This window comes from Trypanosoma cruzi, genomic scaffold (genome assembly GCF_000209065.1).
Source record: "Trypanosoma cruzi strain CL Brener 1047053515999 genomic scaffold, whole genome shotgun sequence".
Lineage (NCBI taxonomy): Eukaryota > Euglenozoa > Kinetoplastea > Trypanosomatida > Trypanosomatidae > Trypanosoma > Trypanosoma cruzi.
In genome coordinates, this window is record NW_001849398.1 from 65,903 (window position 1) to 93,698 (window position 27,796).

Consider the following 27,796-nt stretch of genomic DNA (forward strand, 5'->3'; position numbering starts at 1 on the left):
AAGAGAACACTTCCATTTCCACAGCCCAAATCGTAGAACGTGTCGTGCGAGGAGATCTTCGCAACTCTCACGATTCGGGCAACAAACGGAGGAAGAATAGACTTGGCGCACCACTCCCTCTTCCGATACGTCATCACTTGCCTTCTTGTTGGCAAAGACCCATAACAAACTGCCAACAGCTCCGTTATCCAGAGGCATTCGCAGCAATCCTCAATGCAGTGGTAACATCCACTCCTATTCGGGGTCTCACGCAGGGAAAGTACAAAAGGGTCCTTCGACGTACCGCTACCCTCCTCAGAGCGCTCACCGACAACAGAGCGCGGAAGTTTGCGTCGGGAGGAACTTCCACCACGCACATCGCGCTGAAAATGTCCCAACATCCCACTCTCCCTTAAAGAGAAAAAAAAAAGGGGGGGTAGAAAAGAAGCAAATGGCAGGCCACAATTGGGGGGTGGAAGGTGACTGTCACATAATGCACGTGAACCCACAAATCGCCCGCAGCGCACCGCCGCAGAGTTCGATGAATATATATTTAGAAAAAATCAAAAGAATAAAAAAAATAAATAAAAAATAAAATTAAATTAAAAAAAAAGGTTTTATTCTAAAGCAGAAAAAAAAAAAAAAAAAAGCGCGAAGTCCCAAACCCGATCCCTGCGGCCACCCAGCTCTTACATTGTGCGAAAAGCCCCGCCGCTTACAAAGAATTTCATAAAATCAAAAAAAAAAAAAAATTATTTCCTTTTTCTTATGCTGGCATATACCCCAGTAATATGAACGACAGAAACAAAAAAAGAACAACAAAGAAAAAAGAAAAAAAAGAAAAAAAAATTTTTTTTTTTTTTAAACCCCACCGCCGCCCTTCCGCCCGCCACCACCGCCCTCGTTTTAATTAACACTGTTTTATATAGGGAACGGCAGCAACTGTGGGAGAGCAGAAAAACGGGAGTCAAATTAGGGTGGCCTCCGGAACCAACACGCAACAGAAGCAGTCGGTGCAGAGATCCCCCCCCCCCCTCCGCCTGCCTGCCTTCCCCGCCTGGTTAAAATCTATTGGCGCCGCGCTACAAAAGAAAAAAAAAAAAAACAGCCACCGTTCACCCCCCAGCAACAAACGTAAACGTCAAAGAACGCCAACAGAAAGATGCTACACGGCGGGGGAAGGAAAAAAGGGGGTAGGAAAAGGGGTTAGGGTAAAAATCCCAGACCGCTGACGGTACCCACACACCTCGCCAGCAACTTCACAGTGGACCTTCAGCTACGGGTCTGTATTCGTAATCAGGCACAGATTATACATACATGCACACGTATACATTATATACATTATATATAATCATCCCCGCATATGTCACAAAAAAAAAAAAAAACCCACATAAATAAATAACAGTAGTAGTACTAAAGACAATAAAGACAATAATGACGCCCATTAATCCCCGCAACCGCATCTTAAAGTCCACGACAACCCGTAAGTAAAAAAAAAAAATAAATAAATAATGACAAAAAAATAAAAAAATTGGTCTGTTGTTAATAGGGGGTAAAATCACTCAGCTACGTATTAAGAAAACACACATCCATTTAAAACAAAATAAAAAATCCTAAAAAACTAAAAAAAATAAATAAAATAAAATAAAACATCAAATTCTTTTTTTAAAAAAATGGGAAGAAAATGCCTAAAATATATATATATATATATTGCTACAAAATAAAATAAACCTAAATCACTTAAATGGTCCGACTTGGTGCGTAGATTCCCTGTGCAAAAAACAGTGCAGAGATCAAGCCACAGACGACAAGAGTCAGCATCCAGCCGGCGTAGAGCTTCGCAACAATGATCCAGCGCACATTCCAGAAGCCAACGTCAACAATGCTGATTGCAATCACGGCACCAGTGATGCAGTGCGTCGAGGAGATCGGCACGCCGTAGCCAGAGGCAAACGAAACAACCATCGCAGTAGAGAGCTCTGCAGAGAAGCCTCGGCTCGGGGTGATCTTCGTGATGCGCTCGCCGAGTAGCCTCATGATCCTCACACCAAGCGTCGCAAGACCAAGCACGAGACCGCCGCCACCGATGCACAAAATCCAGATTGGCGTCCCGTTCTTCGACTCCACCACCCGCGTCTGGTAGATGGAGTAGATGGCAGCGAACGGCCCCACCGCATTGCTCACATCGCTCGCACCATGCGCAAAGGATGCACATATGGCCGTGAAAACCTGCAGGTAACGGAACACGTACTCCACGCGTTTGTCGAACAGCTGCGCAGTAACTGTCGGTAAAGCAGCCGTCCCTCGGTGCTCGCTCTCCGAGCTCTTCTCCGCATCGCCCACAAACGCCCCTGTGATGGGCTCAATGAACTTCTTGTCCACCTTTTCCTCAGACTGCGCCGTGCTCGACGAAGTTATATTTCCACACGCGGTGCCGTCAGCAGCAGGAGCACACTCAACCTTTTCCGCAGAGGGATCAGCCTCAGCCCCTTGCCCCAGCTCAGCAGCACCGCAGCCCAATTCCTCCGCCTGGCGCTCTGCCTTCTCCACCATCAATCTCACACGGCGCTTCAGCAGGGGAATAAGGGCGATCGAGGCAATGCCGGCGCCAACGCCAATGATGGCGGCAACCCACAGGGCCTTCTCCACTGGCCAGTGAAGACGCGACTTGGCGCCCTTGAACAGCACAAAGAAGGACTCCAGGAAGAACGCCACACCGAAGATGACCGGAACAGAGTACAGTGCCCGCTGAACCGAGTTCGCCGGACGGAGCACCAGCGTGCGGATAAGGCCGTACACAGCCGCAGCGGCAAGACCCGTAAGCAGCGGCGAGATGAACCACGACGTAATGATCGGCACCACGCCCGTCACGAAGGGAAATTCGCTCTTCTTCTTCGCCCACGAGACACTGTTGGCGCCACCGTACACAAGCGAAAAGCCAATGATGCCTCCCGCAATGCTGTGCGTCGACGAGACGGGAAGGGTCAGGGCAGTCGCAAGCAGCAACCACGCGAAGGCAGCACCAAGCGCGCACAGCATGCCGTACATCAAAACGTAGGGTTCGCTTGCAAAGTGCGACGAGTCGGCGATGCCGCCGGCGATCGTGGAGGTCACCTCGCCACCAAGGGACACGGCGCCAGCAAACTCACAGATTGAAGCAACAAGAACAATCTGCTTCAGCGTCAGCACGCGGGAGCCATACGTCGTGCCAAAGGCGTTGGCCAGGTCGTTCATTCCCACGCCGCATCCGGTAAGGAAGGCGAGAATGCCGCCAACAACGGCGATCCACAGGTACGGGTTGGTCATCGGCAAATGTCCCTGGTATTTCTTCTGCTCGATGGGAAGTGGGTTTTTTAAAAGGTTTGTGGGAGTTTGTAAAAGGGCCTAGCACGATCTGTGGGGAAGACAAGAAAAAAGGGCGAGAGAAGAAGAGTGCGCAAACAAACAAGTGGCGAGATGCCGGAGTTGCCAGGTGCCACTCCTCCCAGCATCGTGTCGTTTCCTCTTAGAGCACTGTGAGGAGGCACTTTAAGAGAGTGTGTTTGTGTGAAACCCTCGTAAAAACGGGTATTTGCACAAAGTGATGCTTCTCCAGTGGCAAACTTTCCTTTGCGTTCAGCTACACACTTAGGGTGCCGGCTGCACGGAGATGCATACTCCATGGGGCATAGCTGCGGATTATGTGGGCTCCCGACACATTCTCACGTGCCCTTCACTTTTGAGTGATTACACAAAAGAGAATTGGTGCGGGCGCGAAAAAAACAAAACAAAAAACAACCATCAAATTTGTACCACGACGCCTATAGTCTCGGTCGCTTTTGTTTCCCACAACAGGTGCGGGCACACAGCTTCCCCACAAGTAACCTTGTTCTCATCCATGAAGCTGACGACGCCCGACACATACACGCACACATATTTAAAAAAACGCATAACGGCAATAAATTCCATTCGTTGCGTCACGACGGCATCACGCAGCCTCCCAATAAACCCTCAGAGCGAGTTCAGCACTTTAAAAAAAATTGTTTTATTCCCTAATATCTCGATTCTCCTGCGAAGCAACAAGGAGCGGTCGTCGTGCGGTGTCCCCGCTGCCCCTTCGCAGAAACAATCTTTATTAAATAAAAAAAAAAGAACACACCCACCCCCCACACTCACAATGCACCGCAGACGACAACGTGTAAACACGGTTGCCCACACAGCGCCAGTGTCGTGTGACTGATGCTACAAAATAGGAGATGCTCGGGAAGCCGCAACAAAAACACAACACATCCCGTTTTTCAGTCCTCTCCTGGTTACAAGGCCTGTTACGGCAAAAAAAAAAAGATTTATTAAAAAAAGAATGGCGACGATGTTCAGTGCTCCATCCTACAGCATGCACACATATATATGTATATGTATATATATGCGCAGGGCAATATGCCACTTATTCCTACAATAAACTTACGTCAAATATTTCCTGAGTAAAATTTTTTTATATAATTTGCCTGCCTCCAGCCACACTGCAAACACAAAAGGCTCCAAACAAATAAATTGCAAAAACGTTCTATTCACGTGGCCCGACTTGGTGCGTAGATTCCCTGTGCAAAAAACAGTGCAGAGATCAAGCCACAGACGACAAGAGTCAGCATCCAGCCGGCGTAGAGCTTCGCAACAATGATCCAGCGCACATTCCAGAAGCCAACGTCAACAATGCTGATTGCAATCACGGCGCCAGTGATGCAGTGCGTCGAGGAGATCGGCACGCCGTAGCCAGAGGCAAACGAAACAACCATCGCAGTAGAGAGCTCTGCAGAGAAGCCTCGGCTCGGGGTGATCTTCGTGATGCGCTCGCCGAGTAGCCTCATGATCCTCACACCAAGCGTCGCAAGACCAAGCACGAGACCGCCGCCACCGATGCACAAAATCCAGATTGGCGTCTCGTTCTTCGACTCCACCACCCGCGTCTGGTAGATGGAGTAGATGGCAGCGAACGGCCCCACCGCATTGCTCACATCGCTCGCACCATGCGCAAAGGATGCACATATGGCCGTGAAAACCTGCAGGTAACGGAACACGTACTCCACGCGTTTGTCGAACAGCTGCGCAGTAACTGTCGGCAAAGCAGCCGTCCCTCGGTGCTCGCTCTCCGAGCTCTTCTCCGCATCGCCCACAAACGCCCCTGTGATGGGCTCAATGAACTTCTTGTCCACCTTTTCCTCAGACTGCGCCGTGCTCGACGAAGTTATATTTCCACACGCGGTGCCGTCAGCAGCAGGAGCACACTCAACCTTTTCCGCAGAGGGATCAGCCTCAGCCCCTTGCCCCAGCTCAGCAGCACCGCAGCCCAATTCCTCCGCCTGGCGCTCTGCCTTCTCCACCATCAATCTCACACGGCGCTTCAGCAGGGGAATAAGGGCGATCGAGGCAATGCCGGCGCCAACGCCAATGATGGCGGCAACCCACAGGGCCTTCTCCACTGGCCAGTGAAGACGCGACTTGGCACCCTTGAACAGCACAAAGAAGGACTCCAGGAAGAACGCCACACCGAAGATGACCGGAACAGAGTACAGTGCCCGCTGAACCGAGTTCGCCGGACGGAGCACCAGCGTGCGGATAAGGCCGTACACAGCCGCAGCGGCAAGACCCGTAAGCAGCGGCGAGATGAACCACGACGTAATGATCGGCACCACGCCCGTCACGAAGGGAAATTCGCTCTTCTTCTTCGCCCACGAGACACTGTTGGCGCCACCGTACACAAGCGAAAAGCCAATGATGCCTCCCGCAATGCTGTGCGTCGACGAGACGGGAAGGGTCAGGGCAGTCGCAAGCAGCAACCACGCGAAGGCAGCACCAAGCGCGCACAGCATGCCGTACATCAAAACGTAGGGTTCGCTTGCAAAGTGCGACGAGTCGGCGATGCCGCCGGCGATCGTGGAGGTCACCTCGCCACCAAGGGACACGGCGCCAGCAAACTCACAGATTGAAGCAACAAGAACAATCTGCTTCAGCGTCAGCACGCGGGAGCCATACGTCGTGCCAAAGGCGTTGGCCAGGTCGTTCATTCCCACGCCGCATCCGGTAAGGAAGGCGAGAATGCCGCCAACAACGGCGATCCACAGGTACGGGTTGGTCATCGGCAAATGTCCCTGGTATTTCTTCTGCTCGATGGGAAGTGGGTTTTTTAAAAGGTTTGTGGGAGTTTGTAAAAGGGCCTAGCACAATCTGTGGGGAAGACAAGAAAAAAGGGCGAGAGAAGAAGAGTGCGCAAACAAACAAGTGGCGAGATGCCGGAGTTGCCAAGTGCCACTCCTCCCAGCAAGCGCGGTCGAACACGCAACTCTGAATGGCTTAATAACACTTTTTTCCATGCGTTAATGTTGTGAATGGTAGAGTAAAAACGTTCTTGTGGAGAAAGATAATGTCTATGGTTTGCTTTGTGCGTTTGTTACAGCTTACTGAATAAATTTGTGTTTCTGCTTCTTGTTTTTCATTTGTAGGACTTCTAAAAAAGGCTTTTCCCTCGCAATAACTTGTGCAATTTCCGCTTTAAGGCAATTGTCAATTGCGATATTCATGTACATTTTAAGGGAATCACAGTGTTTGATATGGGAAAGTACAATTTGCCCCCGGGCCTTCCCCTCCCTTCTTTGAAGTGACACAAGAGACTTATAAAGGGAGTATGGGAGTCCTGTAATGGATTGCAGTGCATGATGTGCCTCGTTGACAATGATGGCGTACTGTTCATTGAACTCTTCAAAAATGGCTTTTCTCTCAGCAAATTCAACATTGGTAGCAATAATAAATGCTCCATGAAACATGGACGCCGCAATAGATGCTCGTTTCCGTCTCTCAACTTCGAGCAGCTTCTGTCGCATCTGGGATTCTTCCATAAAAACCTCTTGTTGTTGCGCTACGTGTCGGGCTGCTCTCTCTAATATTTTTCTCTTCTCCCGCTGCTGACGATAAAACGACTCCACCCCTCTCTGCTCTTTCAGTAATGTGTCACGGGATTCCTTATACGCTGTGGCAAATCCGTGAAGCTCCAGTTGGCGTTGAAGAAGTTCTAAAAGTATGTCGCGTTGACTGTTGATTGGCTTTGTGCTGGGGTTCCACCTCCCCCGCATTCTTTGCCGCAGCGTTCGCTCCTTCTCCTGAATATTGAGAGTATCCGTGGGAGCCCGCAGGGTGCTTACAAACCGTAGGCTGCATACGTTGTCTGTGCAGCCGCGGCGAAAAACGGGTCCCATGTTTGATTTTGCCGCCCTTGATGACGGCGCAAGGCACTCCTGCGTGTCACACTGTTTCAATGCTCGTCTCCATGCATGGCCGTCCCTCAGCATGTCATCCACAAATCTTTCACTGAGCATCTCCGTGCTTCGTGCCGTTAGAAGGTTTTTTTCTTCTCCGGTGTTCTCCGCGCCTAACACCGGCGCCACAGAGAGAGAGAGAGAGAGAGAGAGAGAAGGGAGGGAAACTAACAAGATCCCCTTTTTTGCCTAAAAATGTGTACACAACAAAAAAATAAAAAATAAAAGATAAATGTAGAAAAAATTAAGAAAAAGAAAGAAGAAAAAAGAAAAAAGAGGAGTGCCACCCAAACAATCTGGATCGTCGGCATCAAAATCCAATAAGTAAATATGTATACATATGTATGCGTGTATACAATGAACGAGACGTGATGGATGGGAATGTTTCAAACGACGTTGAAGGCTTCCATAATTCCGCTCCATGCCGCTTCGTCTCTCTCCTTCTTTCTTTTCTTTTTTTTTTTCCCCTCCCCCTCCCACTCTCACCGTGCATGAGTAGCCTCCAAATCTGTGCAACGATCAAAAAAGCGAGGGTTGGGAAGCGAGTGGCGGATGAATAAATGTCTAAAAACAACATGCAGAGGCAGCGGCAAAAAAAAAAAAAAAAAAATCAAAAGAAAGAGAAAGAGAAATAAAGCCAAAACAAATATTTTTTTTCTTTTTTTTTTAAGAAAAAAGCACAAATCAAAAAAAAAAAAAAACTTCGTCACGTTTCATCCCTTTCTTCCTGTCGGTTTCTCGTTCCTGTCGCTCTCACATGGGTCTAACGTCTCCTCCAAGCAGCCGCCCTGCCACTCCCTTGTATGCCCCCCTCCCGCCGTGTTCACTTCATGGGCGCCTCATCCCACGCGATGGGCGTCACTGTGACGGTTGGCCGCGGCATTGCGATGAAACGCCCCAACAGGTCCCCGTGTGGAAACTCTGGCGGGCACTGGTTAAGGTACACATCGAAGTACGCCACCTGTGTGTAGTAACCAACCCGCAGAAACTCCTGCCCCCGATATTGAAATGAGATCACAAGAATAGTGACGCCTAGCACTTCCTGCGGGGGCACTAACTCAACCTGCGGCGGGTCACACTCCATCGTGAGCTCCGTGGTGCCCCTCTCAAGTGGGCCAATGTCAAAAGAGTCTAGCACTTGGTCGTAGTCTGCCGACGATGCGCTACCCACCCAGACAAACGCCACCGAAATGGGATCCTGCAGCGCCTGCAGGGCTTCTAGGCGCATACGCCAGTGTAACCCCTGCGTATATGAAGCGGGGTTGTCCCCAAGAAGCTCTATCTCCAGCAGCTGAACAATGGGTTGGGTGCCCATCGACTTTCTGGCTGTTGTTTTTATCGTTTTTGGTTGTTGTTGTTGTTTCTTCTTTGGCCTTGCGGCTCTTGTTAACTCTGTTTACTTGCCCCCTCACTCTATCTCTTTCTCTCTTACTCTCTCTCTCTCTATATATATATATTTATTTATTTATATTTATAGATAATTATATGGTTTTGTGGAAATGTATGATGGCTTGTGGTGCGGTGTGTCCTCCTTCTTCTGCCGTTGACTGGTGGGCGGAACAAAAAAAAAAAAGGACCAACACACACAAACACACAAGCACGCGTTTGTCCACCGCGTCCTCTTGAGATGTCAGTGAGCATCCATCACAAAACAAAACAAAACAAAGAAGAAGAAAAAAAGAAAAGAAGCAAGTAATTACAGTAAAAAAAAAAAAGTAGCACTTTTACAAAAGAAGGAGAAAAAGAACCAAATTTTGGTTGCCATCCACATGCAGTAGGATAAAAACACACGCAAAAGAAAGGGGGAAAAAAGCGTTCTGTTTTGTTTCTTGTGGCTGACTGTTGTGTTGTTTTGTTGTTGTTATTTTGTTTTTTGTTTTTAGTCACCCGCCTGCGTATCACTCCTTCATGAGCTCGCGGAGAGAACAATTTTCCTTGAGGAAAACAGCGCGGGTCACCTCGCCGGCCGCGTCAACGCTGAACTTGAACAAACTGTCCCTCAGACCCTCACAGAGCATGTCGATAAGTGTCCTCCACTCACTTTCAAGCCACAGCAACGCCGTTCCCTCCGTCTCGGGTGGATGCGAGTCCCCCGCGACGACATGCGAAAGAGAGAGGAACCACCACCAACTCTCTTCAGGGGCACGCTGCCACGTCTCAAGAATTTTTGTCCGCTGCATGAAGTAGTCGACTTGCCCTTCATCCACCGCCACCGCACAAACACTTCGCATGGCAAGCCTCTGCTCCAGCATGCCACTTAGCACAGCTGGGCTCTTCATCGTGGCCTTCACCTGCTGTTCTGCGACGGCCCCGACCTGAATGACGAGATCAAAACAAATCGAGTCGTAAAGAAGCGTTTCTTGTGGCACCGCAGGCCCAGCAGTCAAAACATCTGAGGCCGCCAAACCGATGGGGAGCAAAACAGACTCACGTCTACCGGAATCAAATACACGAATTAAACGCATCTCAATGATATTTCCAAAAATATGGGACCGTTCTCCGTGGTGAATGGCAGGAGAAGGGGGAAAAACGGACTTCTGTTCCTCTGTCATCTCAGACCTCGCATGCAGTGTGGGAATAACAACACCCTTCGAAATAGGGCCCTTCCTCTCCGCGCGCATATAATACGGCAGCCGTGACGTGCTCCCGGAGGCGACCGCAAGAGGAACATCGCGACCATTAAGTTCGCCCAAGTAACGACGCACGTCAGTCCGTGCCTCAACACTCAGCTGGCGTAAACGCAATATCTCCTCCGCACGGGCCATGAGACTTTTTCGCCCCATTGCCTTCTCACGAACCAATTCGAGAGATGAGATAGCTGTACGGAGATACGAGGAGGCGGGTCTTTGTAAGACCTTCGTGAATTCATTTGCCAAGACGTGCAGGCAGTCCGGTCCCAAGTCATCCACTGCAAAACGAATGAAGGATGAATTTTGTACAATAACGGGTGTAAAGGAAGCTACGGGCATCGTGATCGCAATTTCCTTGACAGGGGTGGCGCACGGCACATCCATAATGCAGAACGAGGGGGTCTCTGTCTCCTCATTCTTCAACATGACAATGACGAAAGAGTTCACTGCCTCGTTTTTTGCGGAAGCCAAAAAAAGACCAGCAAAATCCGTCGCTGCACCCGCAGGCATCGACAAGTCAGCATCACTGATGCTGCACCGTAACGGCCGCACAAATCCACTAGGTGATGAAATCACTCTGTAATCCAGGCGAGCACGAGTGTACAGGACTTTGGCATGTTGAAAGGGATGCGAAGGCCGACTCCGAGATGGCGTGAGAGCAAAGATAAGAACACTGGACCCCTCGGAGGGAAATTCACTGCCGCAGTCCTCCTCCAGAGACTCCGCACCACATCCCTCCGCACAATCCTCCCACAGCTGCACCATGACATCCTCCTTCTGCTCACACGTCAGCACAAGCGAAGTCAGACGCACAAGACGGCGCGTGTTTGTCGACTCAGACGGCACTGCGGCCTCACGTAAAACGCTCTCAAGTCGTTTTAACTGCGCAAGGAGGTTCCTCACAACCTTCGCACCGGTGCTGACGGCGTCGCCGTTACCAACCACCTGTTCAACAAAAATGGGTGGAAGAATACGTTCCACAACCCCGCGTATCGACGGTACGAGTCCACCGAGCGGGTGAACCGCTGCCGAGGACACAACAGGAGGATTTGTTTGGTAAAAACCAAGCGCAGCAGTCGGATCCACCGGTCGCGTACAGTTGTAATTAATCGACAAGACCACATCATCACGACAGTCGACTGGAGAGCAGAAATTCTTCAAGAGCATCTTTGCTCCACACACCAATAACTTATGCCCGCAGCGAAGGATACCCTCCCGCACGAGGTTCGTCAGCGGCACATCCAGAGCCACCTTAATTTCATAGCAGCCATCGGAAATCACACCCACAGAAGTATGTGGCGCAAGACGTTCCTCAAGGGAAAGACACACAACGCTTACAACCAATAACGATGATGCTGGAACATCCCCTTCTGTCAGAACACGCAGCGCTGGTCGCACCCCATCCACAAACTCTCGGTTGTATTTGAAGCAGAGGTACAGAAGAGCGTGGGACACAGAAAATACAGGAAGTGACGGGCTACAGCAAAGCGATAATCCACGAAGTTTCAACAAAGTCGATTTCAGCATCTGTTGGCACCAATTCTCCGAACAACTGCTCGTGCAAGCCCCCAGTCTCACCAAAGCCGTATGGAAGGACCTGGGGGGCACAGAGTCATCTTCCGCACTCAGACCTAGAAGCAGCAAAAGTTCCGGAGAGCACCCCACACACTTGAATGCAAAAGTGCTTTGCACAACTTCTAAACTCGATGGAAGAGATGACATGGGCAAAGAAAAAAATGCAAAAATATCAAAAGACAAAGACCTCATCTCTCTTCTTGCAGGCGGATCCTGGAAACGATTCGGCGGCACTACCTGGCGCGGCTGTGGTGATCGAGCAAAAGGAACTACAAAACAACCCCGTCGTGGACCCACAAAAGAAGGCGAAGCCGCTGAAGAAGAATCGCTCATTCCACGAGCACCACACTCTTTATCACATGGCGTTGCGCAATTATCGGCGTCCACTCTCTCCCTTGCGGCCTGTAACGATTTTTCTGACACAACAACAGGCTGCCCAGAGGCCGTGGAAAAGAGTGTCGCCACAGCCGCATCCCCATTGCCATGGGTCAGTGGTATCTGTGCGTCGTCGGCGTCCAGTCTCTCCCTTGCGGCCTGTAACGATTTTTCTGACACAACAACAGGCTGCCCAGAGGCCGTGGAAAAGAGTGTCGCCACACACCCCTCTTGTTGCTTTTCCGATTGATTGCTCACTGACAGATGTGGCAAATGTAATTCGGACCCAATTTCTGCTGCGCCTTCACGGATTCGTTTTCGAATATTGCGAAAACACATGGAGCAACGTACTCTACCAGGCGCGTTGATAAATGTGCAATGAGCACACACGTTGTCCGGCTCCAATCCCATGGGAGCTCTACCTACAAGTTCCAACAGAAAAAAATAAAAAATAAAAATAAAGAAAAAAAAAGAAGTAATAGCAAAAATATATATATTGCCGGTGGTAAACGAGAGGTTGTCAAAGACACCTTTGTGGAGCTGCCCAAAAGGCCGACCTCTTGCCAAAAATCCCCGCCGAGAGCAACCCAAAGGAGCCAGCCAAGTCATGCCAACTAACAGCCTCTGAGTAATTTTTAAAAAGGCAGGAAGATGCACACTCTGATACATACGCTATGTGTGCTTCATTTCAAAGGAATATACGCAGCGGGATCAAAAAAATCCAGATCCTTCATGATGCTAATAATGGCGTTCACGTAGTCCCAGAGAGGCTGTTTGTACGCCGACGGCATGGTGGAGCCACCAAGTTTGTCGTAGTGTGCTAAAATAGACGGCAAAGCCATAAAAAAGCGAAGAAGATACTCCACAGGTAAAACTGCGGCACATTTATGTGAAGCTGTTCCTGTTGGGCTGCCGTCGCTGTCGTTGTGGCGTCGCTTCTGCCCATGCCTCCCCTCCAACCGCTTCTCCCGCTGCACCGCCAAAAGATTGATGACACGTCGCTCCTTTGCAGAAAGAAAAGAGGAGGCGCAGCACTGCTCGATGATGTCAAGAACAAGATTCCGGCAGCAGTCGACAAAAGAGTCCGACAATTTAGAAAGCCGCCTGGCACATTCATGAGCGTCAAGTAGAAACGTCAAGACGCTTCTTCGGGAAGAGTTTGTGGAGAATGGCGGGGTTCGAGGAAATTCAGGATGCTCCACCTGCTCCAAGTGACGCCGCAGGACCAGCAGCAGCCGTGGCGGCCAGTCAACTCCCTCCATTCACAAATCTTGGTGGTCCGCCCACAAAAGATGACGTAACTTAGGCAGAAAACAAAAACCCACACGCATCCACAAAAAGAAATAAATAAAAAAACGAAAGAAAAAAACAACTGTGAAGTTGGTCACGTATTCCTCAAATAATTTTCGGCAGATGCATGAGCAATACATATGCACAAATACACACAGATAGAGAGAAAGACAAAGAAAATAACTATATATATATGTGTATATATAACGAGATTTCCTTACGGTTTCTTATGCTCTCGCAGGTATTAATTGCGGGGTTAGACATGCAACAAAAGCCGACTGTAAAGCTCAAATAACGCCTCAAGAAGACAGTCGCACCGCTCCCGATCGGCTTTCAACTTCGCCTCCCTCTCCTGCAGGGCAATAAGAGCCGTCTTGCAGCCATCCTCGCCCTCCACGGCCTTGCCATTACGTGCCAACAACTCGGCCTCACGCAGATTCAGTTCGCGTGTTCGCTCCTCGACGGTAACACGCATTGCAGAGAGACGTTCCCGTAAATTCGCAAGATGCTCACTCTCCTGCAGCAGGCTCTGACGTTCCTGTTCAAGAGCCGCCTCACGCCGCGCCAAATCTCGTTCACGAGTGGCAATTTCCGCATCTTTGCGTCTCCATTGTGATGCGTGCTTCTCTAACTTTGCGACAAGGTCCTCCCACTCCCCTAACATCGCCGTAGCTTTTTGGACGCCACCACCACTATAAATGTTGCCGCCGTCTTGTACAGCGCTGCGATTGCGGAGAGAACTGAGTGCATCCTCCACATGTTGTTGCCACCCTTCCTGAGACGGCTGCATCCCAATGGCAACTGCCCGTTCCAGCAAATTTTCCCTCGCCGCCAGCTCGGCCTCTTGACGCTCTAAAATACGTTCCGCCCGCTCAAGGGCCTCAATACGCAAACGGTACGCATCAGTAGTGTACATTTCAGAGCTTAATGGCTCTTCTATTCTCCTCATGCAATTTTATTCCGGCAAAACCGCACAAACGTACAGTGAAAAGACGGCAAACTTTATTAACACTATAAAAAATGCAAAAAAAAAAAAAACCAACACAAGAATCTATGATCCAAAATATAATCCCGTCCCCTCTAAACAATTAAATAAATGGGTGTTCTCTATCAGATCAATTAAGCCGCGCAATGTGCGTTGATACGGAAATCCAGGTTATTTCCGCTAATTCCAAAGAAGAAGAAAAAAAAAGAGCAATCAAAACAAAAAAAAAAAAGGAATGAGCAGCAATGACATCAACATAAATACAAGAAGCTTCACTGAATTCAAATGGCATCAAAATTTGTTTTTTTTTGTGTGTGTGTTTGTATGCATGCGCAAATGATATGGTTTACGTGTACTCTACAGAGAAAACGTAAATCCTCTTCTCCCACATCTTTTTTTTTGTTTGTTTGTTTGTTTTTGTTTTTTGCTTTCCTTTTCTTCTTACGTGTGTATTCAACTTCCTTTTTTTTTTTTTTCTTCGTTTGTTTGTTTGTGTTTTTGTTTTTCTTTTGTGTTGTTGTTTTGTTGTTGTTGTTGTTGTTTCTCTTCCTTCATCAGCAGATGATGCCATTCACACCGCTGGAGACTCACGCAGCTGCACGACAAGCCACAATGTCACATGGAACGTGAGTAGCCGCGATAAGATAGTAACCCTGGTGTTCCGTGGAGAAGAGAAGAGCGTAATCGTATGCGTAGTTCTGCAAAGGATTCTCTTTCCCGTGCGGAGCTTTTGCCTTGGGTTGTGAACGCAAGTTGAGCCACTGGATGGCTTCGTTAAGGTTGTCCTTTCCAATTCCAACAACCGAGGTGATGTTGAACTTCATCTCACGCGGGGTCACTTGATAAATGACGGTACACCATGATGCATCCCAGATGCGACTCCGCAACTCCTCCTCACGCTTAACAGCGCGTGAGACGGAAGGAAGTGAGGGGGTATCTTCACCATTGCTTTCATTCTTTGTATGGTTTGACATGGCAACAACGCGTTTCAGCCAAGGCGACTTCTCCGTGGCCACTTCTTGAGAAGCACTATGAACATTTGCCCCGGTGTTGGGGCTGCAATGAATGCTCCCAGCATGCAAAAACATCTGCGACAACAGCGCCGCGCTGTTCTTGTATTCTCGGGCGTAGCGACGAAGCATGACGCGTTTATCTCCTGGACCAACATTGTCGCTTGCAAGAATGACATTGTGCGCCACGCAGTATTCTGCGGGCCAGTAAATCGACCTGTTGTTCAGCGCCTCTACCACCTCCGGCACAGACGCAAAGTGTGCAGAAACATCAAATGCGAGTTCATGACTGTTTAACTTCTCATTGTTCTTCAACGTATATGAGTGCGAGGTCCGCCACCGTGGCACAGCCTGCTGCTGCTGTTGCTGTTGTTGTTGTTGTTGTTGCTGCAAAAGCCGTTCAATGATGACGCTCCCCCCGCCCTTTGCTGCCGTCGTGACGCCTTTCCCCGCCGCTTCCGCGCTAAGAATGGCGGGGTCTGTCATGATTGCTGGCGTGGCCGTCGACGCCGGCGAGCCACGCGAGTTCGCACTTTTCGCGCTGCGTGGCTGCGGGATGGTAATCGCCGCCGCACAGCGGCATGAGAGTGTGACGGTGGTGATGCCTGCCGATGCCTTTGCTCCTGCCGCCGTCGGTAACAGCGCCTCGTGAGTGAGATGCGTCGCGGCAAATTTCGAAGACTTCACCCACACGGACCACTCCTGCTGCCCGACGCCCCCGTGGCCGCCGCTGTTTTTCTCCACCGACTCCTCCGCGGCATCGCTGAACCCCTTCGCGGTGCACACGGCATGCAGTTCCGCACTCGTTTCCAAACTCAACGCACCCGTCTGCGACAAAAACAGGTTTGAGACGAGTAGAACAAGATCTGCGTTCACAAGCTGCGGGAAAAGGTGCGTGAGAACTGCCACGCGTTGCCAAAGCATGGCGGCAGGGTCAATGTAGACCGCGGAGACCGTCATTGAGGCACCCGCAAACGAGCGTACCTGCAGCATCATGAAGAAGCGGACACACCCACCGCCGCCCAGGCTGCTGTCCAGCAATTTGACAGCGCTATCGGCGCTCTCGCAGACCACGCCGACGCGCACGAGCGCAAGGCTGCCCTTCTCGGCCCCCTCCCGCGGCTCATAGCGAACGAGTTCCGTAATACCGTACATCTTGCGCACATAAGATGACTGCATCATCTGCTGCCGCGCCACCAGCGTGGCGTTGTGGACAAAAACAAACGACGGCGACGAGGCGGCAAGGGCGTTGTTGAAACTCTCCATCTCTCCAACCGACGAGATCCCCCCGCTGAGGTCAATAGTGCTCACTGAGAAGGCCTTTGCCAATGATGCGGGCGCCGTCCCCCCTGTTGATGTTCCTGTCGCCTCTGCCGCAGATGAGGGGCGTCTTTCCGTCCACGACGGACCCTCCTCGAAGTACTTCAGCCTCACAGGGATCATTGCGCACTTCCCCCGCACACACTCACACTCACTTTCCGCCCCACCCACCTACTGCCGAGAAAAAGAGAGAGATAGAGAGAAAAAAGCAGAAGTGAAAAAAAAAAAATCCCTTACACCAGTATGCACATGTTGTTGTTGTTGTTTTTTACACCATCCCCAATGCCGGGAGGGAGACCAATTCTCCTTTCAGGCCCCCAACTCCGGTTCAGTAAATACCATCGCTGAACATTCAGGTGAAACCCTCCACCTCGTGCATGGGAAGTGACCGTTCAGACAGACAGACCGTGCTTTTCGTTAAAGAGACACATACCGCAAAGTGTATATGTAGGTCGGCATATATTTCTTTTTCCTCCGCTAGGCTAGCTGCAAAGATTTCTTCCTCTGACATCGGCAGGGGATCGACAGCCACGACAACACAATTCCCTCGCAGCTACACAGTCGTAAAACGAAATTTTGTTGTTGTTGTTGTTGTTCCCATGCAGTCACCGACATCCTCTTCGTCTTGACGCAGTCAATCCCCCGCCCTGCTCCAAGCATAGAAAGACAGTGCGCATAAGTGTTTCACGCCTCCCTTCAGCCTTCTTAAATTTCCTTGAGTCTCCCTCTCTGTGTGTTCGGGCCTAAAAAAACACCCAAAGAACAAAGGGACGTAGAAACGAGGGGAAATAAAAAACAATGCCTTCATACAGCCATCAAAAAAAAAAAAAAAACACCTGCCAACACGCAAATCGCACATCTTTCCCTCATGTTACAAGCCAAGACATAACCTACATTAATGGGGTCTGGGAGAATACCGTCACGCGGCTTCCCCGCTCTGCAGACTCTCCCCCTGTTCCCCAAATCTCATTTATCCCTCTTACATAAACACTCCAATCATCGCGGCAATCGAGTTAAGACTCGTCAGCAGCAACGGGGGAAATTCTTCCTTCCCTGTGCGTCCAGAAAAGCCCTCCTCGGAGGCATTGCGGTTTTTCGCGCAATGAACCTGCGCGGTGCTCCAGCTCCATCCGCTTCTGACGACGCGTTTCTAATGAAAGCATACGTAGGCGACGCTGCGTAGCGCAAAACGTAATGAACGCACAGTTCTTTTCTAGCCACAACGTGTGCACAGCATCCCGCACCTCGCTGCGTCGTCGATTCTCCGCGGTCTGTTCTTTCGCCACCACATCCTTCGCACACGGCCGTTGAAAACACGCTTCGTACGTTGCTTGTCCAGCCATCAGCTGCAGATCTCTTCGTTCCTGTGCACGACGCTGCAGCTGCATCCGCTGCTCCTCGTGCATCCCACCGTGCACCGTCGGGCGGCTGGCTTCGCCCAAAGGCAATAAATAACGCTTATTTTTCTTGTGAGCAGAATGTGCAGCATCTGGCGATGGTGACATGATCACTTCCGGCACGGCGGCCACTGCAGGCCTGTACTGCCAACTGTTCGGTGCAATCTCAAAGGCATCAGGAAATGTCATCGTATCATACGGCCTTCCTTCGCAGAACTGCTCCACCAACACGAAGGGGGCCTTAGCGGTAAACACATCGCCTGGCGACATGCCAACGCACGGCAATATAAAAAATAAAAAATAAAAATACGCCGCTGTCAATTTAAAAAGAAAAAAAAGAAAAATAAAATAAAATAAAAGAGTCAAATATGCACGCAGAGAAAAAAAAAGGAATCATACGTACACGCAGAGAGAGAGAGAAATAATAATAATAATAATAAACAATACATTTTATATGACAAAAATCAAAACAAAGTCTTCCTACCAATAAAAAAAAAAAAAAAAGAAATAAAAGCAAATCACACCTTCCGCTTTTAATTTACCGTATGTCAACACCTTAAAAAAAAAATTTAATTAAATAAATAAAGAATGTTGACAAGAAAAAAAAAAAACATATATTCTACTCCTTGTCGTCCAGCACGGCAACGCCAGGAAGAGTCTTGCCTTCCAGCAGCTCCAGCGACGCGCCACCACCCGTCGACACGTGGGACATGCGCGGCGCCTCGCCACTCAGCTCCGCTGCGCTCGCACTGTCACCGCCACCGATGATGCTCATCAGCCCATGGTTCTGCGTGCTGTCGCCCATCACCTTCGCGATCGCAAACGTGCCCTTCGAGTACGGCGCCATCTCAAACACACCCATCGGACCGTTCCAGATCGCGCTCTTGCACCTCGCCACAACCTCGACGTATTTCTCAATCGTCCTCGGGCCGATGTCCAGCGCCATGTGGCCGTCAGGGATGTCCACGCCCTCCGTCACCAACGGTGCCTCCACAGCCTTGAATTCGGTGTGGCACACGTGGTCCACGGGCAGCAGCACAGTCACCTTGCGGTCCTCGGCTTTTTTCAGCAGCGAGCGCGCGAGGTCCAGCTTGTCCTCCTCGCACATCGAGCTCCCAATCTTGTGGCCCTGCGCCTTCAGAAACGTGTACGCCATTGCGCCACCAATGATCAGGTGGTCAATGCGCTGCAGCATGTTGTCCAGCAGCTGGATCTTGTCGCTCACCTTCGCGCCGCCCACAATCGCCACCAGCGGCCGCGCTGGGCTGCCCAGCACCTTCGCGAAGTACGAGATCTCCTTCTCCATCAAGTAGCCGGCGGCACCGTGGCCAAGCACCTTTGGAATGCCCGTCATCGTCGCACTCTCGCGGTGGGCTGTGCCAAAGGCGTCACTGATGTACACGTCGCCGTACGACGCCAGTACGCGTGCCATTGCGTCACGCTCCTCCTCCTTCTTACTTCCCTCCTCCACGTAGAAGCGCACGTTCTCGAGCAGCACAACGCCTCCAGGAGACAGCTTTTCGACCGTAGATGCCGCCTTCAGGCAGTCCGGCGCAAACACCACAGGAACATTGAGGAGCTCGCCGAGGCGTTCTGCCACAGGCTTCAACGTCGCTCCAGCTTCGTACCCGGGCACACTGTCGTCGCCGCAAGCAGCGGCAGCAGCCATCGTCACCCCCTTTGGCCGGCCAAGGTGGCTCATAAGCACGCAACTCCCGCCACACTCCAGGACCTTCTTGATCGTCGGAAGCGCGGAGCGGATGCGGTAGTCGTTCGTGATCTTCCCATCTTTCACTGGGACGTTGAAGTCCACGCGGATAAGGACTCTCTTGCCCTTCACGTCAACCTGATCGATGCCCTTCTTCTCCTTCAGTGCCATCCGTTCGATGTTCTTTGTGTAATTTTTAATGCTTTACGCCTGAAAAATATCAGAAACTTCTGTTTTTTCTTTTTTCTTGTTTTTTGTTTTTTGTATTTGAAAGAAAATATGTTCACTGCTTTTTATAGCTTTTGGCTTTTGTTATCTGCCGTGGCGTCAAGAAGCAGACACGCATAGAAAGCACAAAAGAAAAAAAAAAGCATGAATAAGTGGCAAACGCTAACACAAACTGCAATGGAATATAACACGTCACGTTGCAAAAAAAAAAAAAGAAATAAAAATAAAAAGAATTACACATAAAAAAGAAAAAAAAGGAGTAAACCTTAAAAAAGAGGGCGAGGAGAATGTGCAGCGCATTGTGCGCCGTCATCAACGAAAATAACGTTGCCTTTTTCTTTTTTCTTTTTGTTTAATCCACACAACACACAGGTCGCGCTACTCCTTGTCGTCCAGCACGGCAACGCCAGGAAGAGTCTTGCCTTCCAGCAGCTCCAGCGACGCGCCACCACCCGTCGACACGTGGGACATGCGCGGCGCCTCGCCACTCAGCTCCGCTGCGCTCGCACTGTCACCGCCACCGATGATGCTCATCAGCCCATGGTTCTGCGTGCTGTCGCCCATCACCTTCGCGATCGCAAACGTGCCCTTCGAGTACGGCGCCATCTCAAACACACCCATCGGACCGTTCCAGATCGCGCTCTTGCACCTCGCCACAACCTCGACGTATTTCTCAATCGTCCTCGGGCCGATGTCCAGCGCCATGTGGCCGTCAGGGATGTCCACGCCCTCCGTCACCAACGGTGCCTCCACAGCCTTGAATTCGGTGTGGCACACGTGGTCCACGGGCAGCAGCACAGTCACCTTGCGGTCCTCGGCTTTTTTCAGCAGCGAGCGCGCGAGGTCCAGCTTGTCCTCCTCGCACATCGAGCTCCCAATCTTGTGGCCCTGCGCCTTCAGAAACGTGTACGCCATCGCGCCACCAATGATCAGGTGGTCAATGCGCTGCAGCATGTTGTCCAGCAGCTGGATCTTGTCGCTCACCTTCGCGCCGCCCACAATCGCCACCAGCGGCCGCGCTGGGCTGCCCAGCACCTTCGCGAAGTACGAGATCTCCTTCTCCATCAAGTAGCCGGCGGCACCGTGGCCAAGCACCTTTGGAATGCCCGTCATCGTCGCACTCTCGCGGTGGGCTGTGCCAAAGGCGTCACTGATGTACACGTCGCCGTACGACGCCAGTACGCGTGCCATTGCGTCACGCTCCTCCTCCTTCTTACTTCCCTCCTCCACGTAGAAGCGCACGTTCTCGAGCAGCATAACCTCGCCTCTCCTGAGAAGACTGATTTCCATCTTGGCATCCATACAATCGTGAGCAAAGTAAACGTGTTGATTAAGCAACTCAGCAAGTCGCACGGCAATTGGTCGTAGAGTAAGTTTTTCTTCATATCCTGAACTGAGGCTGAGCTGCGGAAAGATTTGTTCTTTATTTTCAGAAATGTACCGCACTAGCAACGTTTGCTTCTCCTCTTCCGACAACCGTGAAAAGACAGCAGTCTTACCAGACCCCTCGCTGAGTGAAAGTCTGGAAGCCTCATCCTTTGCACTGGAGAGTGCCAAAATCTTTGCCTTCTCCTCACCCGGAAGTACGGCAAAAAAGGCGGTCTTCCCTCTGCTGTCGTTAAACAGCCCTCCATGGTACCTCTTTTGAATGTCTTTCTTCGCAGAGGTGTATGACACGCCTTTGGGGCGGCCAAGGTGGCTCATCAAGATACATATGCCCCCTTGATCAATCACACGACGGATTGTAGGGATGGCAGCGCGGATGCGATAATCGTTCGTGATGATCCCATTATGAATAGGGACGTTGAAGTCCACGCGGATGAGCACACGTTTGGCCGTGAGTGGCCAGACGTCGTCAACGGTCTTTTTAAGAATTAAAGTGCTTTGCATTAAAGCGACTCCTTTACTCCTTTTTCGCTTCTTTTTCTTCCACTGCTGTCATTGTTAAAAAGGCAAAACAAAATAAAATAAAATAAAATAGAAAGAAGTTGTTCCCAAAGTCCCCACAACTCGAGTTGAAAGTATTGCCAGTCGGCAAGCGAAAATAATAATAATAATAATAATAAGTGATCCAAATCGCCCATGAGGCCAAAAAAAAAAAAAAAAAAAGGGAATGGCAACACACCGAGAAACGCCATCCGGATGGGTATTCAACGCCTCCCCACACACACACACACGCACACACAGCGCAATATGCAACGGCATAAACCTCAACCAACACGCATGATCCTCAGCCGCAGAAGGCAAAACAAATAAATAAACAGTTTGATTCCCTGCAAGCCATCGATTCCCTCGTTTTTTGTTTTTGTTTTTTTCATTTTCATTTCTTGCGCATTTGTGCTCTCTCCCATTGTCGCTGTCACTTCCTTCCACTTTTTTCCCCCATCGGGCAAATTCACTTTGCAGATAAAAATATATTTAAAAAAAGATGTGCGCAACAGGATCTGAGGTGCGTGTCTCACTGCGGTGCCGAACTCAAACTCGCCGTGATCCGTTGCTCCAACTCCTGCAGTGCTGCCCAAACCGACGCGGGCACTGTCTCTCCCATCTCCTGCAGCATCTGCCCCTGTCGTACAAGCAGGACAAAAATTGTCTCCTGCAGCATGCGTCCCTCCTCCTTCCCAAGCACCGTGTCAGAAGATGTCATGCGATTCTCTAGCGAGGCCACACCCACTTGCAGCATCCGCACCGCATCCATCGAAGCAGGAAGATATGGAGCGTAACAGCCAAGAATGAGAGATGCCTCGGCTGACTGTTTCCCTCTCACCGCACATGCCAAGTCAAAAGCGTACCGCAACACATCACCGGCCCGCGCGTCACGAAGAAAATGCAGCAGACGACCACACTCTCTGCCTATTCGCACAGCCTCTGCATCTCTTCTCTCTGCATTCTGGTTTGCCCGCACAACTCGAAGCCAAAGTTCCGCAGCCGTCAGCAAATCTTTGCCCTCATTAAAGGCAAGAAGAGTCGCACTACGATCAAGACAAACAAGAAGATCATTATTGAGCGGGATCTGACGGGCATCGCTGACTTCGGAAATGGCACGGGTGTGACGCGCCAACTCATTTGCCACGCTGCTGCCGGCCCCACGCCAGCGGCGAGGCCAGAGTGAAAGCAGCACTTTTGTGCACTCCGCCACATGTGTGCTATCCGCCTTGGTTCGGAGTATCTGTGCAACCGAAGGGTGCATCGTCAGCGAGCCCTCATCCCACCGCTGATCGCATAGGCCTAACCTAGCAGCTTGCATAACAAAAGCCTCCCCCGATTCATCACCAACTAAACGATCCACAACAGCATAAGAAACACCTCTAATATCAAATAACGCAGTCATCACCAGTACACGGATGCCTCCTGGCATGTGCGTCTCAAGCCCCGCAAGCGCAATCTCCACTAGAACGCCAATGGCGTAGGAAACACTCAGGGTTCCATTTCCATCGACGCCCTTTGCGAGTAGCTCTCTCTTTAGTTCCTCTGGGCTGGTAGAACCGCTCTCCATTAGACACAATGCAACATGCATAAGAAGCGGAACATAGCCAAGAGCAAAAAGCACATCAGCTACAGTTTTCGATTCCTCGACCTCCGTTAAATGTGAAAATCGCGCCACGCCATCGGGAGACAGGGATTGGACATTTATTGTGCCCACCTTCGTTGAGCTTTCAATAGGAACGCTCGTGGTGAGCAATGTGTAAACGTTTGTGTGCTTAGGAATGTGACGGAGTGCCTCATGCGGGTCATCGACACTGTCAATAACCAAAAGCACGTCCTTTTCCTTTCGGCCCCGCATGGAATGAAAAAATTGAAGTAATTCTGAAGGCAATGAGCCCCCTCTGGCATCAAACCACTGAATGCATGTGAAGCGCTCACTTCGCCGCGCCCGATCACAGAACTCTGCCGCTATGGAAGACTTGCCGATACCGTCTGGCCCAGTAATGGCCTGGATGTGGCGCCCGGACAGCAAATTTTGCCAGAGTGACAGCAGCTCCGCATCACGGCCAACAGTGCGAGACATAACAGGAACGTTAAAGAGAATGGGATGTGCCGATGCCGACTCCAGCTCCGGATTCGACGCATTGGCGCCAGAAGTGAGCATCCTGCGCTGACCGAGAAGCCGTACGCATCGGTGTCCAGACAAACGCCACATGATTCTCCGCCTCCTTTTATTCCGTGTTCTTCTCGTCCTTTATCCCACCCTGGCAATTCGGCACATGGAACCAATGGCATGAAGCGAAAAAAAAGGGGGAAAAAAAAAAAGAGGGTGGGCATGTGGGTAAAAAAAGCAACAAAATAATAATAATAAACATGAATGAGTAAAGAAAAAAAAAAAAAAAGCATGACGATCACAGCAGCAAAAGAAAAAGAATCTCCCACTCTTCCTCTATCACTCTGCATGTTAAAAAGTATAAATTTAAAATAATAAAAAAAAAAACGATAAAAAAAACAAAGAAAAAGAGAAAAAAAATCAAAAAAAAAACACAAAAGAAGAAAAAGAAAAAAAAACAATCAACAAGGCGGCAGCATCCATCCATTCATCTATTTTATGTTCGTCCCTTTCCCCAATTGTAACATATCTCCGCATGTTCATGTGTTACCACGGCTGAATTTGTGGCTGCAACAACAAAAACAACAACAACAACAACATAAACGCCTCAACAGGGGTGATGGAAGAGTCACGACGCCCATGTAGCACCCTTGGCGTGGGCGCTCAGGCCGGTAATCATGTTGCTCCAGTCCGCTGTCAACTTGTGAAGCTCATCCAACTCTCTTTCCCAGCGTTCGTACGGGCGCTTCTCGAAGTGACGTCTTTCGTCCCCATTCATCTTCGGCTGCTGCTGCAACCGATGTTTGACGGCTACCCGGCAGGGCATCGTCATTTCCGAATCACAATCGTTGCGTGAGAGAGCGGGTGGCGGTTCGCCCCTCCACGCCGTCTGCACGCCTCTACTGACGTCGGCCCTATAAGAGCACGGAATGTTGCGGGTAAAGGGAGAAAGTGGCATTGGAAACGGCAGCGGTGTGTTGGTAAACACCGTCTCTGCTTCCCTCCACGTGAACGAGTGCATGTTCAGAAGAAATACACTCGACACCCGTGCCAAGTTTGAACGCATTCCGCCGACAAGAATCAAATGCTCGCCAACCACCACAGCGGCGCACCCAGAAAGAGGCGGAGGGGCAGAAAGTGATGATGATGTTGTTGTTGTTGTGTTCACGTGTGTCGTAACCGCCTCCCACGAACCTCCTTGTACATAAAGACGATGCAAATCGTTAAATAAACGACTGGCGACTGAGCCGGCACCACCAAAAATGTACACATAGCAGCCCCACCGCCATGCACAGTGCGCTGTTCGGGGCAACGGGGTACAGTCGTTCTCCATCACGGGCTGCACGAAACCCTTTTCAGCGCTAATTAAAAACGTGTCATGCGATTCTCGATTTTTTACGCGCGATACACCACCAAAGAAACAAAGCAATGAGCCGCCCAATGGGGTCAGTGTCGACCCCCAATAATACAGTGGAAGGCTGAGTTTGATCATTGTCCAGCAAAAACTTGTCAAGTCAAGGCGGTACAAGCAGCCAAAGTCAACCGTCGGCTGCGTCTGTGGGGAATAAATATTGTATCCTCCAATCATGTACATGGAATTTCCTTGCACCGCGGCAGCGTGATGCGAGCGGTTGCATGGCACATCGCCGGTGCATTCTACCAATTCCCAGCGAGGAGGTGAACTCGACATGTCTAAAATATAAAGCACCCCGTTAGGCTCAAAATTTTGCGGCATCACGGGCCGCAGCCAAGAATTGTCGCGAAAACGATCGGTTCCCATCTGCTGCAGCGTCTCACTATCAAGTCCGTCAGCCAACGTAAAGACATTATACGTGTTGTAGTGGACATCGTTCACCCCGACACTTGTGATGCCGCCAAAGACAACAAGTCGTGAGCTGTGTAAGCACGCCGAGTGGTACGCCCGCGGCAATGGGACCGCACCGTCACACAAAAGTCGTCGCCATTCAAATGTTGGAAGAGTGAGACTGAACACGGATGCATTAAGGTGAAAGGCAGCTGTTTTCCCACCAACCACCACAATAGATTCGCCACACATTGTGGCCGTATGGCCCTCAAGGCCAAACTCCATGGATGGAAGCTGTAGCCCAAGTCAAAATAGACAGAAAGAGAAGGAAAATATATTGATTCATATATTTTTGTATGTGAAAGGCACCAGAATAAAAAAAAAAAAAAAAAGAAGCTTAATTCAAGACACAAGCAAGCGGTCAAGAGCAACCGCAAAAAAGAAAAAAAAAGGAAAAAAAAAGGCTCAATAAGAACACAACACCAGGTTCTTCAGTCGCCTCTTCGAAAAAAAGCGTCTAAAACAGAAGATATTCAATCATCCCTTTGGAGTGTACGCCTTCCACGGCGAGTTGCCATCAATGATGCGTCTACTGGCGTTGCCGTCAGTTTCGCGGCTAAATGTTTTCATGAACCGTTCGAACTGCTCATCCACACGCTCCGCCGCCAGCTGCTGTGCTCCCTCCTGCCTGGCGTACTGCATTCTAGCCGTGTTTTCGTTTATCGGTATCGTTGCATCATTCAACGCCTTTTCGCACATGCAATTCACATCAGCATGGCTCGCCTCCATGCTGTCACGTATATTCCGCATATCCTCCACGTTTTTTCGTGATGCTCGCTCAAGTGATTCCCTTTCCTGTTGAATGCTTCCTTCGTAGCCAAGACTCATCTTGGATGGATAACGCCCCGTCTCCTGTCGGACTCTCTCCGCATCCTTCACGTAACTTTGGTTCATCTCCCTGTGAAGCGTGTCTGCCTCCTTCAGCTTGGCGGCACCGTAGCTGTTTATCGCCACCGCGACGTCGCCACCATCTTCACTGAAAACTTTGGCCTGGAGCTCGTAATTGTCCTTCCAATCCACAGGAGCACCGTACTCGTCGGTGCAGGTCCCACGCACCAAAGCCCCATTCTCCCATATGCCTGCAAAAATGAGACGCGGCTCGTTTGCCAGGTATGTCTGGGACCCCTCTCCGTGGGCACGGCCGTGTTCGTTAAACTCGCCGTCGTACGTATACGTCGGAGTAAAAAGCTGACCGCGTTGAATGCACCCGTCCACAAAATCGCCCACGTACACAAACCCACTATCAAGCTTCATCTTGCAACCAATTCCATGCAACTTGCCGGCAAAAAACGTGCCCTCCTGCTCCGCTCCCGTGGCAAAGCGAAGCCTTCCGCGACCGTGTGGTTTGTTGTCAAGAAACTCGCCCTCGTATGTGAAGTCATGCTGCGTAAGTGTTCCACGAACAAACGCCTCGTCCCGCAGTAATCCCTCAAAGACCGTCTCCGTTGTCCCATTGGGTATGCGCACGACGCCCTCCACCAACTCGTCCTCACAGAACCGCCCCTTATAATACGTGCCGTCGGCCAGCCAGGCCTCGCCATCACCGTGCCGCTGCCATTGGGCATTGAAGGAGCCGCGGTAGAGATCCCCGTCGTCCTCCAGCTCACTGCCGCCCAGCGGAAATCCCCGCTCGGCGTCAAAGTGGCCGCGAAAGACACGGCCGTCAGGTGTTGTGGCGCATCCTTCAAGAAGAAAATCGGGATGCTTTGGGTTAAAAGTGCCGTCCAGCAGCAACCCACTCGGAAGCCGCCGCGTGCAGAATCGCACGGCACGTCTTGTGAACATCACCGCGTCCTTTTCCCCTTTTTGTTGTTGTGGTTTTTAACCCCCTCCCCCCTTCACTAATTCCCTCTTGGACTCAATCTACGCCGGCTTTAAACACAGAGACAAATATGTATACACATATAAAGAAAAAAAAAAAGAGGAAAATGTAAAAGAAGGCCCCACGCAACGCAGTAAAATCAATGGAGAAGAGTGGGCGGCAAAAGAAAAAAAAAAAAAAAGAAACACGTAAATAAACACAAAAAAAAAAAAAAGAATTGAGCACTTGCCGCAATTAATTATTTTTAAAAAAATTTTTTTTTACATGTGCAGGAAAGACAGAGCACAG

The 27,796-nt window shown here is 50.3% G+C and overlaps 15 protein-coding genes across 15 annotated transcripts, besides 37 other annotated features; all 15 read right to left on the reverse strand.

Annotated features, from left to right (window-relative positions):
* Tc00.1047053505999.4 (hypothetical protein, conserved) lies at positions 1-380 on the reverse strand (the record flags this gene model as incomplete). The annotated part of the gene is made up of 1 exon (XM_810977.1): positions 1-380. A coding segment is annotated over one exon (380 nt), but the record flags the coding sequence as incomplete, so codon positions are not given.
* Positions 1-27,796: part of a sequence feature (heterozygous, non-Esmeraldo-like haplotype) that runs on past the window's edge.
* Positions 535-628: a sequence feature (A-rich).
* Positions 709-737: a sequence feature (AT_rich).
* Positions 782-828: a microsatellite.
* Positions 1,469-1,510: a sequence feature (A-rich).
* Positions 1,574-1,629: a sequence feature (A-rich).
* Positions 1,669-1,691: a sequence feature (AT_rich).
* Positions 1,720-3,285, reverse strand: Tc00.1047053505999.10 (phosphate-repressible phosphate permease, putative; the record flags this gene model as incomplete). Its single annotated transcript, XM_810959.1, has 1 exon — positions 1,720-3,285. The coding sequence occupies one exon, from the start codon at positions 3,283-3,285 to the stop codon at positions 1,720-1,722; it is 1,566 nt and encodes a 521-aa protein (XP_816052.1).
* Positions 4,441-4,461: a sequence feature (AT_rich).
* Positions 4,527-6,092, reverse strand: Tc00.1047053505999.20 (phosphate-repressible phosphate permease, putative; the record flags this gene model as incomplete). The annotated part of the gene is made up of 1 exon (XM_810960.1): positions 4,527-6,092. The coding sequence occupies one exon, from the start codon at positions 6,090-6,092 to the stop codon at positions 4,527-4,529; it is 1,566 nt and encodes a 521-aa protein (XP_816053.1).
* On the reverse strand, positions 6,411-7,325 carry Tc00.1047053505999.24 (hypothetical protein, conserved; the record flags this gene model as incomplete). Its single annotated transcript, XM_810978.1, has 1 exon — positions 6,411-7,325. The coding sequence occupies one exon, from the start codon at positions 7,323-7,325 to the stop codon at positions 6,411-6,413; it is 915 nt and encodes a 304-aa protein (XP_816071.1).
* Positions 7,395-7,421: a microsatellite.
* Positions 7,471-7,545: a sequence feature (A-rich).
* Positions 7,857-7,901: a sequence feature (A-rich).
* Tc00.1047053505999.30 (anti-silencing protein ASF 1, putative) lies at positions 8,089-8,580 on the reverse strand (the record flags this gene model as incomplete). Its single annotated transcript, XM_810961.1, has 1 exon — positions 8,089-8,580. One exon carries the CDS (start codon positions 8,578-8,580, stop codon positions 8,089-8,091), a length of 492 nt encoding a protein of 163 aa, XP_816054.1.
* Positions 8,673-8,710: a microsatellite.
* Positions 8,711-8,752: a microsatellite.
* Positions 8,912-8,931: a microsatellite.
* Positions 9,080-9,145: a sequence feature (T-rich).
* Positions 9,164-12,256, reverse strand: Tc00.1047053505999.40 (DNA repair protein BRCA2, putative; the record flags this gene model as incomplete). Its single annotated transcript, XM_810962.1, has 1 exon — positions 9,164-12,256. One exon carries the CDS (start codon positions 12,254-12,256, stop codon positions 9,164-9,166), a length of 3,093 nt encoding a protein of 1,030 aa, XP_816055.1.
* Positions 12,286-12,335: a sequence feature (A-rich).
* On the reverse strand, positions 12,529-13,107 carry Tc00.1047053505999.50 (hypothetical protein, conserved; the record flags this gene model as incomplete). The annotated part of the gene is made up of 1 exon (XM_810963.1): positions 12,529-13,107. One exon carries the CDS (start codon positions 13,105-13,107, stop codon positions 12,529-12,531), a length of 579 nt encoding a protein of 192 aa, XP_816056.1.
* Tc00.1047053505999.60 (uncharacterized protein) lies at positions 13,392-14,084 on the reverse strand (the record flags this gene model as incomplete). The annotated part of the gene is made up of 1 exon (XM_810964.1): positions 13,392-14,084. The coding sequence occupies one exon, from the start codon at positions 14,082-14,084 to the stop codon at positions 13,392-13,394; it is 693 nt and encodes a 230-aa protein (XP_816057.1).
* Positions 14,309-14,356: a sequence feature (A-rich).
* Positions 14,511-14,563: a sequence feature (T-rich).
* Positions 14,584-14,663: a microsatellite.
* Tc00.1047053505999.70 (hypothetical protein, conserved) lies at positions 14,708-16,573 on the reverse strand (the record flags this gene model as incomplete). The annotated part of the gene is made up of 1 exon (XM_810965.1): positions 14,708-16,573. The coding sequence occupies one exon, from the start codon at positions 16,571-16,573 to the stop codon at positions 14,708-14,710; it is 1,866 nt and encodes a 621-aa protein (XP_816058.1).
* Positions 15,483-15,520: a microsatellite.
* Positions 17,027-17,046: a microsatellite.
* Positions 17,464-18,117, reverse strand: Tc00.1047053505999.80 (hypothetical protein, conserved; the record flags this gene model as incomplete). The annotated part of the gene is made up of 1 exon (XM_810966.1): positions 17,464-18,117. One exon carries the CDS (start codon positions 18,115-18,117, stop codon positions 17,464-17,466), a length of 654 nt encoding a protein of 217 aa, XP_816059.1.
* Positions 18,131-18,156: a sequence feature (AT_rich).
* Positions 18,173-18,206: a microsatellite.
* Positions 18,268-18,287: a microsatellite.
* Positions 18,333-18,360: a sequence feature (AT_rich).
* Positions 18,404-18,433: a sequence feature (AT_rich).
* Tc00.1047053505999.90 (phosphoglycerate kinase, putative) lies at positions 18,467-19,726 on the reverse strand (the record flags this gene model as incomplete). Its single annotated transcript, XM_810967.1, has 1 exon — positions 18,467-19,726. One exon carries the CDS (start codon positions 19,724-19,726, stop codon positions 18,467-18,469), a length of 1,260 nt encoding a protein of 419 aa, XP_816060.1.
* Positions 19,985-20,039: a sequence feature (A-rich).
* Positions 20,162-21,673, reverse strand: Tc00.1047053505999.100 (3-phosphoglycerate kinase, glycosomal; the record flags this gene model as incomplete). The annotated part of the gene is made up of 1 exon (XM_810968.1): positions 20,162-21,673. The coding sequence occupies one exon, from the start codon at positions 21,671-21,673 to the stop codon at positions 20,162-20,164; it is 1,512 nt and encodes a 503-aa protein (XP_816061.1).
* Positions 21,738-21,766: a microsatellite.
* Positions 21,827-21,849: a microsatellite.
* Positions 21,946-21,969: a microsatellite.
* Positions 22,190-22,210: a sequence feature (AT_rich).
* On the reverse strand, positions 22,242-23,924 carry Tc00.1047053505999.110 (hypothetical protein, conserved; the record flags this gene model as incomplete). The annotated part of the gene is made up of 1 exon (XM_810969.1): positions 22,242-23,924. The coding sequence occupies one exon, from the start codon at positions 23,922-23,924 to the stop codon at positions 22,242-22,244; it is 1,683 nt and encodes a 560-aa protein (XP_816062.1).
* Positions 24,053-24,111: a sequence feature (A-rich).
* Positions 24,191-24,280: a sequence feature (A-rich).
* Positions 24,393-24,421: a microsatellite.
* Positions 24,451-25,911, reverse strand: Tc00.1047053505999.120 (uncharacterized protein; the record flags this gene model as incomplete). The annotated part of the gene is made up of 1 exon (XM_810970.1): positions 24,451-25,911. One exon carries the CDS (start codon positions 25,909-25,911, stop codon positions 24,451-24,453), a length of 1,461 nt encoding a protein of 486 aa, XP_816063.1.
* Positions 26,062-26,088: a microsatellite.
* On the reverse strand, positions 26,164-27,471 carry Tc00.1047053505999.130 (hypothetical protein, conserved; the record flags this gene model as incomplete). The annotated part of the gene is made up of 1 exon (XM_810971.1): positions 26,164-27,471. The coding sequence occupies one exon, from the start codon at positions 27,469-27,471 to the stop codon at positions 26,164-26,166; it is 1,308 nt and encodes a 435-aa protein (XP_816064.1).
* Positions 27,670-27,725: a sequence feature (A-rich).
* Positions 27,741-27,771: a sequence feature (AT_rich).